The sequence below is a fragment of the Filicampus tigris genome, chromosome 13 (genome assembly GCF_054856515.1).
Source record: "Filicampus tigris isolate MCC_2025a chromosome 13, RoL_Ftig_1.0, whole genome shotgun sequence".
NCBI classification, from domain to species: domain Eukaryota; kingdom Metazoa; phylum Chordata; class Actinopteri; order Syngnathiformes; family Syngnathidae; genus Filicampus; species Filicampus tigris.
In genome coordinates this window covers 5,904,652-5,917,440 of record NC_141229.1, presented here as the reverse complement: position 1 = coordinate 5,917,440, position 12,789 = coordinate 5,904,652, and the positions used below count along the sequence as shown (strand labels likewise).

The following is a 12,789-nucleotide window of genomic DNA, read 5'->3' as shown; positions in this document are numbered from 1 at the left end:
AGCTTTGCGCGTCAACCAGACAATTTATTGCTGCGGGGGATGTATTCGCGTTTAGCCTGTCCACATTCTCCTGGAACTCATTCTATTATACTGTACATTGCGATGTGAATGGGAATTCGATTTATTGTTCCAGCCCTATAACCATGTAGATTCTTTCAATTTCAAAGTAACAATGCGCCCATCACGATACATTCAGGGCTGCTGGAGGGTTACGTGGCCGACAAGGCCGCTCTGGAGGAGTCCTTGCTGCAGAAGGAGGTGCAGGAGGAGCGCTTAGTGGAGGAGCTGGAGGGCGTCCGGAGGAAGGCGCACCAGACGGAGGGCCTCTGCGCTGAGCTGGAAAATCTGCGAGCCAAACACCAGGAGCTGAGCGAGGAGCACGCCGCACTGCTGCGCCAGAAGGAGCACCTCTCCGCCGGTCTTGGGGAGAGAGAAAAAGGTGAGTCAAGCGACAGGCCCGAAAATGACCTCTTCAGTGAGCGAGCTTTGGCGTGCGCTTATATAACGGGCCTGCTCAGATGTGTCTTCTCTCCTCCAGGCCATTTGCTCAATTTAGATCCTGCTGCCGGTTTGTGGGTCAAAGTATGTTTGCAATGAGGAGGTGGGGAGGCTGTGTGCTGTGTTTTCTGATTGCTTTCATAACGGCATCATTGCCAGTATGCCCGCTTATGGCAGATGCTCTTGCAGTGTAGTGTTCTTTATTCCTTTCCTTAGAATTTTGTAACTTGCTGCTTTTTTCGATGCTGTATAACTAGGGTTGCTCAGGGGTGGAAATTTTGTGGTAAGTTTCAGGAAAGTTTATGATAAATTTCCATGCAAAGTTGATCTGAGTAATTTTGGAAATATTCCGCTTTGGAAACCTTCCTTTAGAATTGTCTGGGATTTTTAAGGTTATTTAATGGGAAGATATCATGTTCAAGTGTAAATATTAGGGCCCAACTTTATTTTTTGTCGATTCCAATATTTTGCAGAATAAAATTCCCGTAACTGATTAATTGCCTGATTTTTAATTTTTAAAACTTTGTACTGAATAAAAAAAAAAAAAAACTTGCACGGCACTTTATCACATGACTGAAAAAAATAAACATGAGGGCCCCATAAGCTTGTGAGTGCATTGTTTAAAGATTTAAAAATATATATTTGCAGCTAAGATATATGCACATTGGGAATATAACAAAGTTTTGTCGTCTGGAGTTTATTTACCCTTCAAGGTCTCTATCAAAAGAAAGCCTTGAATTTTGTAAATCCAGAAATTCCCATGGAAAGTTTCCAACTTTGAATATTCTTGGAAGTTTGCAACTCGACTGTCTAACTGTATGTGATTACCCAACATCTTCAATATGTCAACTTGCTTGGAGATGAAGCGACTAACGTTCCGCCGCCTACCACCCCCAAAGGTCTGCTGGCAGAGACGGAGCGCTTGACCCAGGACCGGCTGGACCTGCAGCGACAGGCGGAAAAGGACCACAGCTCTCTGTCACAGCGCCTCGGGGCTCTGGAAAGGGAGCTGGAGGAGCAGGAGACCAAGGGCCAGGAGAACGAGCTGCTCCATAAGAACCATGCCGAAGACCTTAGCCAGCAGGTGCAAGCGCTGGAGAAACAGCTCAAGCACAATCGGCAGTTCATAGAGGTAATGGGAGAAATCTCCCTCTCGTAAATGTATTCATTTAATTCATTCCGGTCTAGGATTACCGCAAGGTTGATGCTAGCTTTGTTAGCCCGTCTGTCGTCTTTTGCGTTATTTCATAGCATTAAACTAGCGAACTTTCATTAGACAAAGATAATGTGGTGCCACAGCAACTTGACGTTTACTGTCAAACTAAACGAGAGTAACACACCACACTCCTTTGCTTTCCGCTATCTTAATGTGATACAGTTAATGGACGGGTGGTTGCTTCGAGACACGAATAATCAACAATCAGCTAATCGATTACCATGCCCGTCCCAAGCTTTTCCTGTAATTGACTTGGATTTCATTTTGTGTTTAAACAGGAGCAAGCCATTGAGCGTGAGCACGAGAGAGACGAGTTCCAGCAGGAGATCCGACGGCTGGAGAGTCAGCTCAGGCAGACGGCCGGCGGCGACATCAAAGGGCATAGGGTGAGAATATCGACTCCCACCACCCCGCCAGTCCAAAAAAATCCCCCCCCGCCCCAAAAAAAGCTTTTAATTAATGGATCCAAAATGAGAAGTGCATGAATGTGTGCGTAGTGATGCTGTTTAAGAGTTAAACAGCTATTAACCCATAGCCATTGGTGTTTACTTGAGGTTGGAGTGGTGAAACAAAGCTTGACTTTTGCCATGTGTTTATTCCTGTGCTGAATGGACTGCTGTAGTTTGAGGACTTGGTTCTGCAGGTATGGAATTCAACCGGAGCGTATTTCTTTTCATCTTATGCATGGTGTGCATTGTTGCATCATTATCTTCCCTCTTATGCCGTCATTTGTAGCGGCCCCTTTCGTCGGTCATGTTGCATGCGTTCATTTGCTTCCTGCCCGCCTAATTGCTCCTTCACGTCCGCGTCGCTCCTCCCTTTTGAATGGCTTGACTTCATCAGTCTCTCCTAGATGCCGCTCATCGGGAATGGCTACTTTTTAGTTCCAAATTATATACAGTGGAATCTCCAAAGCCAAACGTAATGCTTTGAATATGTAATATTAAATTGAAGTTACGATATTAAGATGGAAAAGAAATCAAAATTTGATTAATTTTCAAAATTGCTCGGACGTATTGTCCTTTGTATAAATTGCCCACCCCTGATTCTTAAATTGGGACTCATTCTGACTTTGGAGGTTCCACCTTTGTTTACAAATCCCGTTGCCATGTCGCTTAAAACCTCCTTATCACGCCGCCTCATTCTGCCCTCCTTTCACGTGTTCCAAGGTGGACAGTCTGCAAGCCATCATCAAAGACAAGCTGGAGGACCACGCCTCCTTGGCGGCGGCCAACCAGCAGGCGCAGAGAGAGCTCGGCGAACGCAACGAGGAGATCGACAAGCTGGCCGCGCGAATCCGTGAGCTGGAGCAAGCGCTGCTCAGTAGTGTCGAGTGTAACAGAGCCGTCGGCCAACTGGAACAAGAACTCCACCGGTCCAAGTTAAGGGAAGAGGAGCTTACACAAGTAAGACCCATTTCTCTTTTAATATTAAATTGACGCTTGCTTAGCTCAAATTTTGGCCCGCAACACTATTGGACTTACTGTGATTTCAGCCTTAGGTTACATGAATGTACTTTTCTTCCTCCTTGCCAGGATAAGCAGGCCCTGGAACAGCAGCAGTTGTCCAACAGGCTTCAGATATCGGCGTTGCAGTCCAAACTGGATGAGACGAGACACTGTTACCACAACAACATGCGGGAACCCACCCAGGAGCTCAGGGATGCTCTGGATGCAGCACAGCAAAGCCTTCAGAGCAAGCAACAAGAGGTACGATGCATGTTGTCTGCGGTTTACAATGGTCCTCCAGCATACGAGATTACGCAATGAACTAGTTTGCGCAGGAGCGTAGGAATGCGCTCTTTAAACCACAACCCTGGTTAAAACCCTTGAGTGAAGACTTAATTTGGGCCCTAATTTGAAGTGTTTGTCACAATTACTTACTGTCATTATGACTTTACTACTGATTAATTAGTAGTAGACTATTGTGCCTTCTTATGTGTCCTGTACACTTATGTGCGAGTTTTAGCAAGTATAATTAGAGCTAATATTTGTTTTTATTAGGCGGACGTTCTACTGGGCCAACTGGACAACGTGCAGAGGGACTTAAGCATTAAGGAAGCAGAGCTGAAACACCTCACGCTCCAGCTGGAGCGACTCGCCAATGACAACGCAGCACATGTTAATGAGCTCCAGGAGCAGATTGGCGCTCTCAAGGTAGGCTTGTCGAAATTGAGATACTTTTTTTTTTTTTTTTTACCTAATACTCAACTACTTGTCTGACAGCTGCCTTTTTTCTTTTTTTTTTTTTTTTTTTTTTTTTTTAAACCAGGAGCATGTGTCCACTCTTAGCATTCTGGCAGAGGAAAAAGAGGTACAAATATCGGTGGAAGACTCGAAAGAGGAAACCCTCCCCTCTGCTCTACTGCAGGAGAAGAACCAAGAGATTGACCACCTCAGCAATGAGATTCAAAGGCTGGAACAGGAGCTGGAGAGTACCAACAATAAGGTAAAAAAATAATAAAGCCTGGTTTTCACTGGGGACGAAACGAGTCATTGAGTAAATAATATTCTGAAGCCTCATTTTACTTTTTAAATTTTTTTTTTTTTTTTAAACTAATAATCAAATTCGGCAAGGCTGTTAATAACATTATTCTCTGTACCATGTCAGATTTATAAAACCTATTTATTTTCACTTTACAAGGACTTAAATATACATAAAAACAACTCTTATTTAAAGGTGATTGGCATTAGGCGAAAAAAAAGATGACATTCAAAGCAAGTTTGGATTTTTGTGGGGGAGGGTTCTATATTTCTTCTATATATTTTTCCCCCTCTTGCATCAACTTCCACAGGAATAGTAGAAATAAATGTTTTACCGATGATGTAAACTTGACTCAAGTGCCTACGCTTAATTGGCGTTGGCCATTTGTTCCCTCAAAAGGATCTGGAGGCCGAGCTCCACGACCTGAGCTCGCAAGTGGAGCATCTCCAGTCCGAAATCGCCAGGTTGCGCCAGGACCGGCGTGAAGAAGAGGAGCGGCTCCATGAGGTCATCAGCACGCTGCAGGCGGAGCTCTCCACTCTCGGGCCCAACGTGTGCGAAGTGAGCGACTCGCAGGACGGCGACAGCATCAATCCCTCACCGGCTCCCAGCCCCGAGCCTCAAGGCGGGCCCAACAGCCTGAAGCACGAGCTCAGCTTGACTCACTCGACATCCTCTCGGCCCCTCCGCTCGCGCCTCAAGGCTCTTCAGAGTCAGCTGGAGACGGCGGTGGCGGAGAAGGAGGGCTTGGAGCGTTTGTTGCTGACCCAGGAGGAGGAGTACAGAGGGCACGGCGAAGAGTTTGGCCGACGGCTGACGGCGGAGAGGGATAAAGCGGACGAGCTCCGAGGCCTGCTCACTCTTAAGGAGGCCGAGCTGGTGGGCATTGAGGGGGAGAGGAGCGCTTTCAGACTACAAGCGCAGCACTTAGATGCCCTGCAAAAAGAGAGAAACCACCTCAGCTCTCTGGTCACTCAATTTGGACAGAAAGAACAAGACTTAGAGAGAGAAGTGGAGGGTTTAAAAAGCAAAGAACAGGAAATGAAGACTGACAGCCTAACTCTAGAAGCGCAAGTCCAGAGGCTGCAGGCGGAAGTGTCGGACAGAGACGAGGCCGTCACTGAGAAGCAGGCCAGGGTGGACGCGCTCGAGACCGTCAGGGTGGAGCTGTCGGACGAACGGGAGGCGCTCAGGAAGAGGGAGGGCCAGCTTCAGGAGGAAATTGAAAGACTCACACTAGAAGCCACCGTACTGAGGACCCGCGTTGAGGAGCTCACTGCTCAGCTCCTGCAAAAACAGACTAGTCAAGAGGATGCTCAAAAGGAAGTGCTGGTGAGTCTATTTTCCTCACAAAATAACATTACAATCAATAAAATAAAGAAGAATTTATTTGTCTCATGAATATGCTGAGGACGGTGTTTGTTTCCATGGTGACCTTGCTGGAGCAGCTTTTTTTTTCATAAAAAAAAAAATACAAGCAACAGACTTTTTCTGGCTTTTTTTGGAGCGTTCTGGAGACTCTGCCTCCTCCTGAGAAGGTTTTCAACCCTCCGGCCAGACTGTAAATTAATAACACTTGTGCAAAGCCACCACTGATTAATTTAACCTTTTTTGATGTCACATGGACTTCTTTAGCTGATTGAGGCAGAATCAACAGCGCCTCTGCTGGTTATAGCCGTGTATTGCACTCCAATTTGTCTTACTTGCTTCAAGAGACTACCGTCTATTAATCAACCGCACCATTGACCAGATTCAATTCATAAATGTATACTGTATCCATCCCTAGTTTCGGGGTGAAGGCGAGCTTTAAGAAGTGGTCAAATCAAAAATAAGAAACTTGTAATTCTTTTCTCAAATGGTGACTATTGTGAGTTCATTGTAATATAAATACTAGATAAAGTTGATGGGATGAGCTGTTAAAGAATATGCTGGATGTGCTGTTCTTGGTTTCTCAACCTTTGACCAGTAGATAAGTCCTGTTTTGGGGATTTGGGGCTCAGAGGTAATGCCTCGCCGCCATTTAAAAAGTGCAGTGTAGTGCAGCCGTGCTAACAGCAGGAACACATCTGGTTGTAGTTACGGCGGAAGGCACGTCACGGCAGCGTCGCGGAGGAAGTGACATTGAAATGAGGAAGTGGATAAAAGATCTGCGGTAGCTTTTGTTGTTATAAAGTTGTTCCCCTGTATTACTGTGAGACTGTTGTTAGCCGAGAAAGTTCATTTGGATTATGTTGGACTGCTCTGTGTTGTGATCCAGCTCGGTTCATGCTGCGGTAAATACAAAAGCGAATCAAATTTGTCTCATTGATAAACATTATGTGGCGCTTGTTTGAATGACTAACTAGAGAACGGGAAAAGTTCATGTTGTCGAATCACGGACTAAATGCTAAATGAGACCTTTTCTCCGTGTTAGGCCCACGCTGAGGCGACTCTGGCTAAAGCCGATGCCGCCTTAAGGCTGAGGGAGACGGAGCTGGCGAGGCTGGGGGCCGAGCATCAGGCCCTGAGGGAAGAGCTGACCACTGTGAAACGAGACTTGAGCAACAGCACTCAAAGAGCTGAAAAACTATGTGGAGAAGGACAGGTAACAAACAGTCACAGAAAACACTTTTCCGGTATATGAGGTTATGAACCTATAAACGTCGCACAAAGAAATGGTTTACGCACTGGTGTCGTAATGCGTGGTCACACGGCACAGTAGACGTGCTCAATTACCGCCTTACTTGCAATGTTCCGATTTTTGTTGTTGTTTTTTTAATCATGATTTAGGCGCTTTCTATGACTATCATTGGTTTGGCATTGCTTGGCTACAGACTACACCGTGTTCCGACTCATGTACAAATTGCATCCCGCCGTAGGATTGGAACTCCGCCTTCAACTGACAGCCCAGCACACGCATGTATTGTATTAATACCAGACTAAACGTCCGCTTTGATATTCTGTTGCTAGAGCAAAGACCGCGCCGTAGCAGACCTGGAGAACGACAACCGCCTGCTGAAAGTGGAGCTCGAACGCCTACGGGAGGACCTGAATGCGCAGGAGGAAACGCTGGTCTACCAGGAAAGAGAGCTGCAGCAAACTAGACTGCACGATTGTCAACTGGATGCGCTTGCTCAACACAAGGGAAGCTCGTACAGGGGTGAGTCCTCGATAACTTTGACAGAACATCTGTGGTCAAACATGCCAGTCATTTGCACTTTTTTTTTTTTTTTTTTTTTTTAAATTACCTGTCCTGTAATAGTAAGTCAGTCTGCCCTACCATGACGGAACAATTTTGCTGTAAAAATCCAACTGTAGCCATTTAAAATTGTACAATCTTAACCAGACTACAAAGTATAACATCATTACAATGAAACTAAATGCAAATAAATTGAATTACTTACCCTTTTAAGCGCAACAAACATTCAAGTGAGGAAATGGGATTTCTGGTAAATCAAGTCAATTTCAACTGTTAAACGGCTGTAAAAAAAAAAAAAAAAAAAAAAAAAAAAAAAGTAATAATAATAAACAGATGAACTGCTTTTCCCGGGAGGTGAGTCTCTTCACATTAATACCAAACCCAGCTGAAGAACATTTCAATTTACATGTCCATGTTCATCAACAATTTTTTTTTTTTTTTTTTTTTTTTTTTAAAGCTTCCTATATGCCAATAATTTTAATCCTGTACTCACTGAGCTAAAGTCTCAAGATGTTGTGCATGATCATCTTTCAAAATTTCTGGCTTTTCACAGGCATATTTTACTCTTCCCTTGAAAATTGGGTTCAATACCAAATTTTTGATTTTGGAGGTTTGTTAACTCAAATACGCATCAATTTTTTCGATGGCAAGATATTGCGTTACTTTCAAGTACCAGGGTACCATACAACCTTAATTGTAGTTTTTTTTTTTTTTTTTGTCAAAAACAAAATGTCCTTCTTAAATTTACCTTTCAGATATTTCTCGGAGGGCTATAGAGGACGTGGTGAGACTCTACCATGACAACATCTCCCTGAGCTCCCCGGAGGTGTTGCGGCACCTGGAGTGCTCAGAAGACTTCCTCCCAGAACAGTTTCACACGTCCACTCTGGGCTCTCGTCTGTCTGAGCTGAGCACGCTAGACCTTGACCCCCCGCGGGTCAACAAATCCCCCGCGGTGGCGATGGAGCCACCTCTCTCTAGGACCATCACCCCAGACCCGAACACACAGAGCAGCCACTCCCCTCGATCTCTCTCCGGCTCGGACAACTTCTCCATTGTGGATTCAGTCAGCGCAGATAAAGTATGTACACACAACAGCATAGTGGGCTGATATTCAAAGGATTTGGACAATTTTAAGTGTAATAAAATCTCCTAAGGATTGTAAAAAAAATAATGATTAATTTGATTTATTTTTGATTAATCGTTGCGCCTTTATATTCAGTATTTGGCAAGGTTATATGAGCACCATGTTAGGGCATGAGAAGAGCACAAAAATACAGATAAGAACAAGTACTGTAGCAAAAAACTTAATGCGTAGCTGCATTCATGAATTCCCGTGTGCGAATCAGAGAGGATATCGATGTTCTGTTTCTTCAAGGTGTGTGATTTGGATGGGCTTGACCTAACAGCACCCCCTTCACCGCTCGGCTCCACCTCTTCCATATCTGCGCCAGAATGGGCTAGTGATGGCTACGGCAGCAGTGAGTAGCCATGAGCTCCCCACCTGCACTGCTGAGTTATTGTTAAAGCAACATTAATGATTTTTTAAACATTTTTTATATCTGCTTCAGACGTGAGCTCAGAGCTGGGCGCCAGGTTGCGAGTGGAGCTGGACCAGACTGAGAGGCTGGACGCTCAGTTTGTCGAGTATCTCCGCTGCCGGGGCATGAACCCCACCGCTAATACCGACAGCGCTGCAGGCAGCATGAGCTACAGCGATGACCTCTTGTCCCCAGAACTTCAGGTCAACCCTACTCGCAGATAGGGCAGGCACTGTCGCAGGACAATTTTTAGAAATCACTATGCTAATGTATATTTGTGTTTTTAACAGGCCCTGTTGAGGAAAGTGTACCAAGAAAGCTGCAGAATACTGACCTTGTCCCAACGTCGGGCCTCATCCTCATTCCATCCGTCATACGTGGCAGAATTAAACTCACTCTCGCAACTCCAGGAGGATGCGCGTCCGGCTCTACTGGGTCAGGGGGACAAGCCGTCCTCTAACCCGCCCATGGGCTGGCAGGAGGAGAAAAGGGCCCTGCAGGAGACGGTGATCGCGCTGCGTGAGCTGCTTTGCCGAATGGCACAGAGACATGCAAGCGTGAGTTTTGAATGTGTGAGACTACCGCTGACCAGAAGTGAAAATTATGACCAAAACTTGATTGTGGTTGCACTGCCAAATTCCAAGAGGTTGAAGTTTGTGTTTACTTATACATTAAAAAAAAAAAAAAAGAACGCAATGATCATTTTAAATATCTGAATTCCCGCCACATTTCTCTTTGACCCCTTACCTGTTATAAGGATAAAATTAGATGGAAATTACGGCCACCATTCAGTTTCCCTTCCAAGCCGTTTGCCTCATGTGACATCATCTTCTTTTAGGTTGTTTACTTTTGATGCAATCAGTGTTTCACACCCGAAATTAAATGTGACGTCATGATGAAAAGTATAGGTATCATACAAATTAATCCATTTAATCCAGAGTATTCACTTTTTCCTTCCGTCCTTTCCCCAGACTGACTCCAGAGGGGATGCTGACAGGGAGCAGCTAGAGGCAGAATCCCAAACAAAAGCAGAGTTGGACGAGAGCCAGAAGCAGCTGAAATATGCGCACGAGGCACAGCAGGAGCAAAAGAACAAAATACAGGCACTCGGGTACAAATTATATTTTTTCATGAAAAGATATTTCTATATTCCCAGTGACATCGAAGATTTCCTTGGTGCCCCAAATGTTAAAAATACAGCTTTGTTGTTCATCACCTTGCCTTAATCCTCATGTAAATATCATATCAGCTAAACTGATCCCGCAGGTTGACTGTAAAAGAGTGCGAGGAGAGTTTGACAAAGGAACAGGCATTGGTGCAGGATCTTAAGCAGCAGCTGGAACAGGAACGAGCTGTCAACATGCGGCAAGAAAAAGAGGTGGAACAAAGACTAGAGGTATAGACTAAACCCGGGGGGAAAAACAGCATGGCACATTGTAATTTTGCGGTTAAAAAAAAAAATGGAATGGCATTTTCAAGCTGGATATATAGTTCCTATGTTGAATTTGTGACAGCTAATGATGAAAATGTTATGGTTGGTTACTCCGTACTGTAGACAGTGTTATCTTGCTTAAAAAAAAAAATCCACGTAAAAACAAGTAGACCATTTATGTTCAGTGAAAGTTTTTGTAACTGTGGGCAACACTGGCCACAAGATGCCGAGAAAGCGATTGAAACGGATTCTGTTAGGATTGAGTTATTTACCGAGGTCTTTTTAACAACACAAAGAATTATCAGCAAAGTGTCAACATTTTGTCCAGCGTGTGCATAATCATGAACAGATATGAAATAAACATCTGTATTGAGTCGTTTTGTTATTCAATGCAAACCACCTTCACATGAGGCTCGTCGATTGTCTCGGCTAACCTAAACCTCATGCTTTCTCCGCCAGGTTATGCGAGCGTCTTCCGAGCAGCAGCGATCCGAGATGCTGGCCCTCCAGGGTCTCATGGAGCGGGAGACGGTGGCGTGCAGCAACCTGAGACGTGAGCTCCAGATCGAGCAGTCCCGCAGTGTTGTGCTGGAGAAGCGTTTGGACGACTTGCAGAAGAGGCTTGAAGACGAGCGCCAGCACTCGGCCGAACAACGCGAGGAGAACACCCGCCTCCAGCGCCTCTTGACCCAATCGGAATCCCACCTGGCCGAAATCCGGTCCAAGCTGGCCGACTCCCACCGGGCGCAGGACGAAGAGCTAGAACGCTGCTCCAAACAAATGGACGACATCAACCGCAGACATGAAGCCGACGCCGCCCGAGACAGGAAGTTCATCTCCGACACGCGCTCGCAGCTGGAGGAGGAGCGACGGCGAGGGGAGGAACTAGCGGCTTCGGCGGACAAACTTAGAGCGGAGGTCTTGGAGAACAGGAGGAGCCTGGATGAGGACAAGGCCCGGGAGGAGGCCTTGAGGGAGCAGAAAAGGAAGGTTGACTCTGCTTTGGAGGCGCAGAGTGCGGAGCTCAGTGAACTGAAGGAGAAGATGCAACTGCTTAAGGACAAGGAGAGGGAACGGGAGGAGCAATGGGAGAGGGAACGCCAAAAGGGCTGGCGGGAGCAGATGGAGAGGGAGAGACGGCAGGAGAGCACCAATAACAAACTGGTAAAATCAGTATAGGGGGTTTTTGGATTATGACAGGCCCCGCATAAAAGGTTATGCAAGATTACGTAGTCATGTGCTGTTGTCGCCATGCTTACCATTTTTATTTGTTTGTTTTCTATAGCCTAGAAGTGAGAGCTGAGCAATATGGCTTTAAAGTGTCACAAGAAACACAGTGTGAAAATGATTCCGCTTATGTTCGTTTCATAGCAGGAATTAAAGTCCCTAAAAATGATCACTAAAGCAGTCAGAAAAGTTGCTAACTGTAATAGCCAAACGGCTAAGTTGGCAACGCTCACTTTCTTGTAAAGTGGCTTGACTGTGCGAGTCAGCAGGTATGGAGTTTGAACTCTGAAAAAAACAAACAAAAAAATCATCCTGACATACGTAGTCATAACATTTGAGTAATCGCCCATCGCTACTAGAAAATGTCCATGCACAGTGTTCTACATTAACAGTGACCCGGGGGCCTCTACGTGACTGCTAAGCCAACCCAAAGTTCGCTGACACTGGCCCAATCGGGCCGGTACGAATTTCATAAACTCCATTAAATAAGCATGTTCTTGCTTTTTTAAAATTTTTTAATATTTTGTATTTTATCTACTTAAATGGATGGTTAGGGATTGATCTTTTCACCACTCTGCGCACATTTGAGCGTCAAATTTAAATCCGTCCACAAGGAATGGCTTGAGCAAGATATAGAGCCCAGAAAAGGTTGAATGTTAAATATTCACTTACAGAAAAAAATGTTGGAATGGAACTTCATCGTAAACGGAGGACCCCTCTCAGCAATAAGAAAATGATTGGATAAACCCTTGACCCTCTTTTTCCTTTGCTTCCCTTGAAGCGCGACTTGGAGTTGATGAGACAACAGGACAGGCAACGCACGGAGGAGCTGCAGCGCACTTTGGCCGAGCTCCGAAGAGAGGAGGGGGACATGGCGGCTCAGAGGGTGTCTGGACAGAGCAGCGCACGCTGGCAGACGGATTCTGCCAGTGCTGGCCAGGCCTCACGACACAGCCAGCAGGTACAAGAGCACAATGCCATCTTAAATTTGACCACAGTCAGACCACCATACATTTTCTAATCTGTTCTGGGTCAAGGATGAGCTGGAGTTGATTTTTGGACAAACTTGAATTGGTTGTAAGTCAGTCACTGGGATGAGCAGTATTTACATATTTAAGTATAAATTATTGCGCATTATGTTTAGAATGGATTTGTTTTTTTGACAAGTTTTTCTAGCTTCAAACTATTTTTATTTTTTTTATTTTTTGGGGGG

At 45.3% G+C, this 12,789-nt stretch overlaps 1 protein-coding gene across 11 annotated transcripts in view; it reads left to right on the top strand.

The window, feature by feature from the left end:
• pcnt (pericentrin) overlaps window positions 1-12,789 on the top strand; it is a 45,589-nt gene that overhangs the window by 26,338 nt on the left and 6,462 nt on the right. For 10 of the 11 annotated variants that reach the window (XM_086048928.1, XM_086048925.1, XM_086048921.1 and 7 more), the window contains 19 exons: window positions 197-439; window positions 1,398-1,630; window positions 1,993-2,100; window positions 2,337-2,357; window positions 2,884-3,120; window positions 3,250-3,423; window positions 3,718-3,870; window positions 3,986-4,162; window positions 4,598-5,530; window positions 6,612-6,782; window positions 7,148-7,337; window positions 8,132-8,457; window positions 8,755-8,857; window positions 8,948-9,120; window positions 9,208-9,474; window positions 9,889-10,028; window positions 10,184-10,313; window positions 10,809-11,513; window positions 12,358-12,537. In XM_086048928.1, coding sequence (XP_085905054.1) covers window positions 197-439; window positions 1,398-1,630; window positions 1,993-2,100; window positions 2,337-2,357; window positions 2,884-3,120; window positions 3,250-3,423; window positions 3,718-3,870; window positions 3,986-4,162; window positions 4,598-5,530; window positions 6,612-6,782; window positions 7,148-7,337; window positions 8,132-8,457; window positions 8,755-8,857; window positions 8,948-9,120; window positions 9,208-9,474; window positions 9,889-10,028; window positions 10,184-10,313; window positions 10,809-11,513; window positions 12,358-12,537 — 4,664 coding nt within the window. The remainder of the gene's footprint in view (window positions 1-196; window positions 440-1,397; window positions 1,631-1,992; window positions 2,101-2,336; window positions 2,358-2,883; window positions 3,121-3,249; window positions 3,424-3,717; window positions 3,871-3,985; window positions 4,163-4,597; window positions 5,531-6,611; window positions 6,783-7,147; window positions 7,338-8,131; window positions 8,458-8,754; window positions 8,858-8,947; window positions 9,121-9,207; window positions 9,475-9,888; window positions 10,029-10,183; window positions 10,314-10,808; window positions 11,514-12,357; window positions 12,538-12,789) is intronic. The other variant, XM_086048924.1, reaches the window with a different exon arrangement.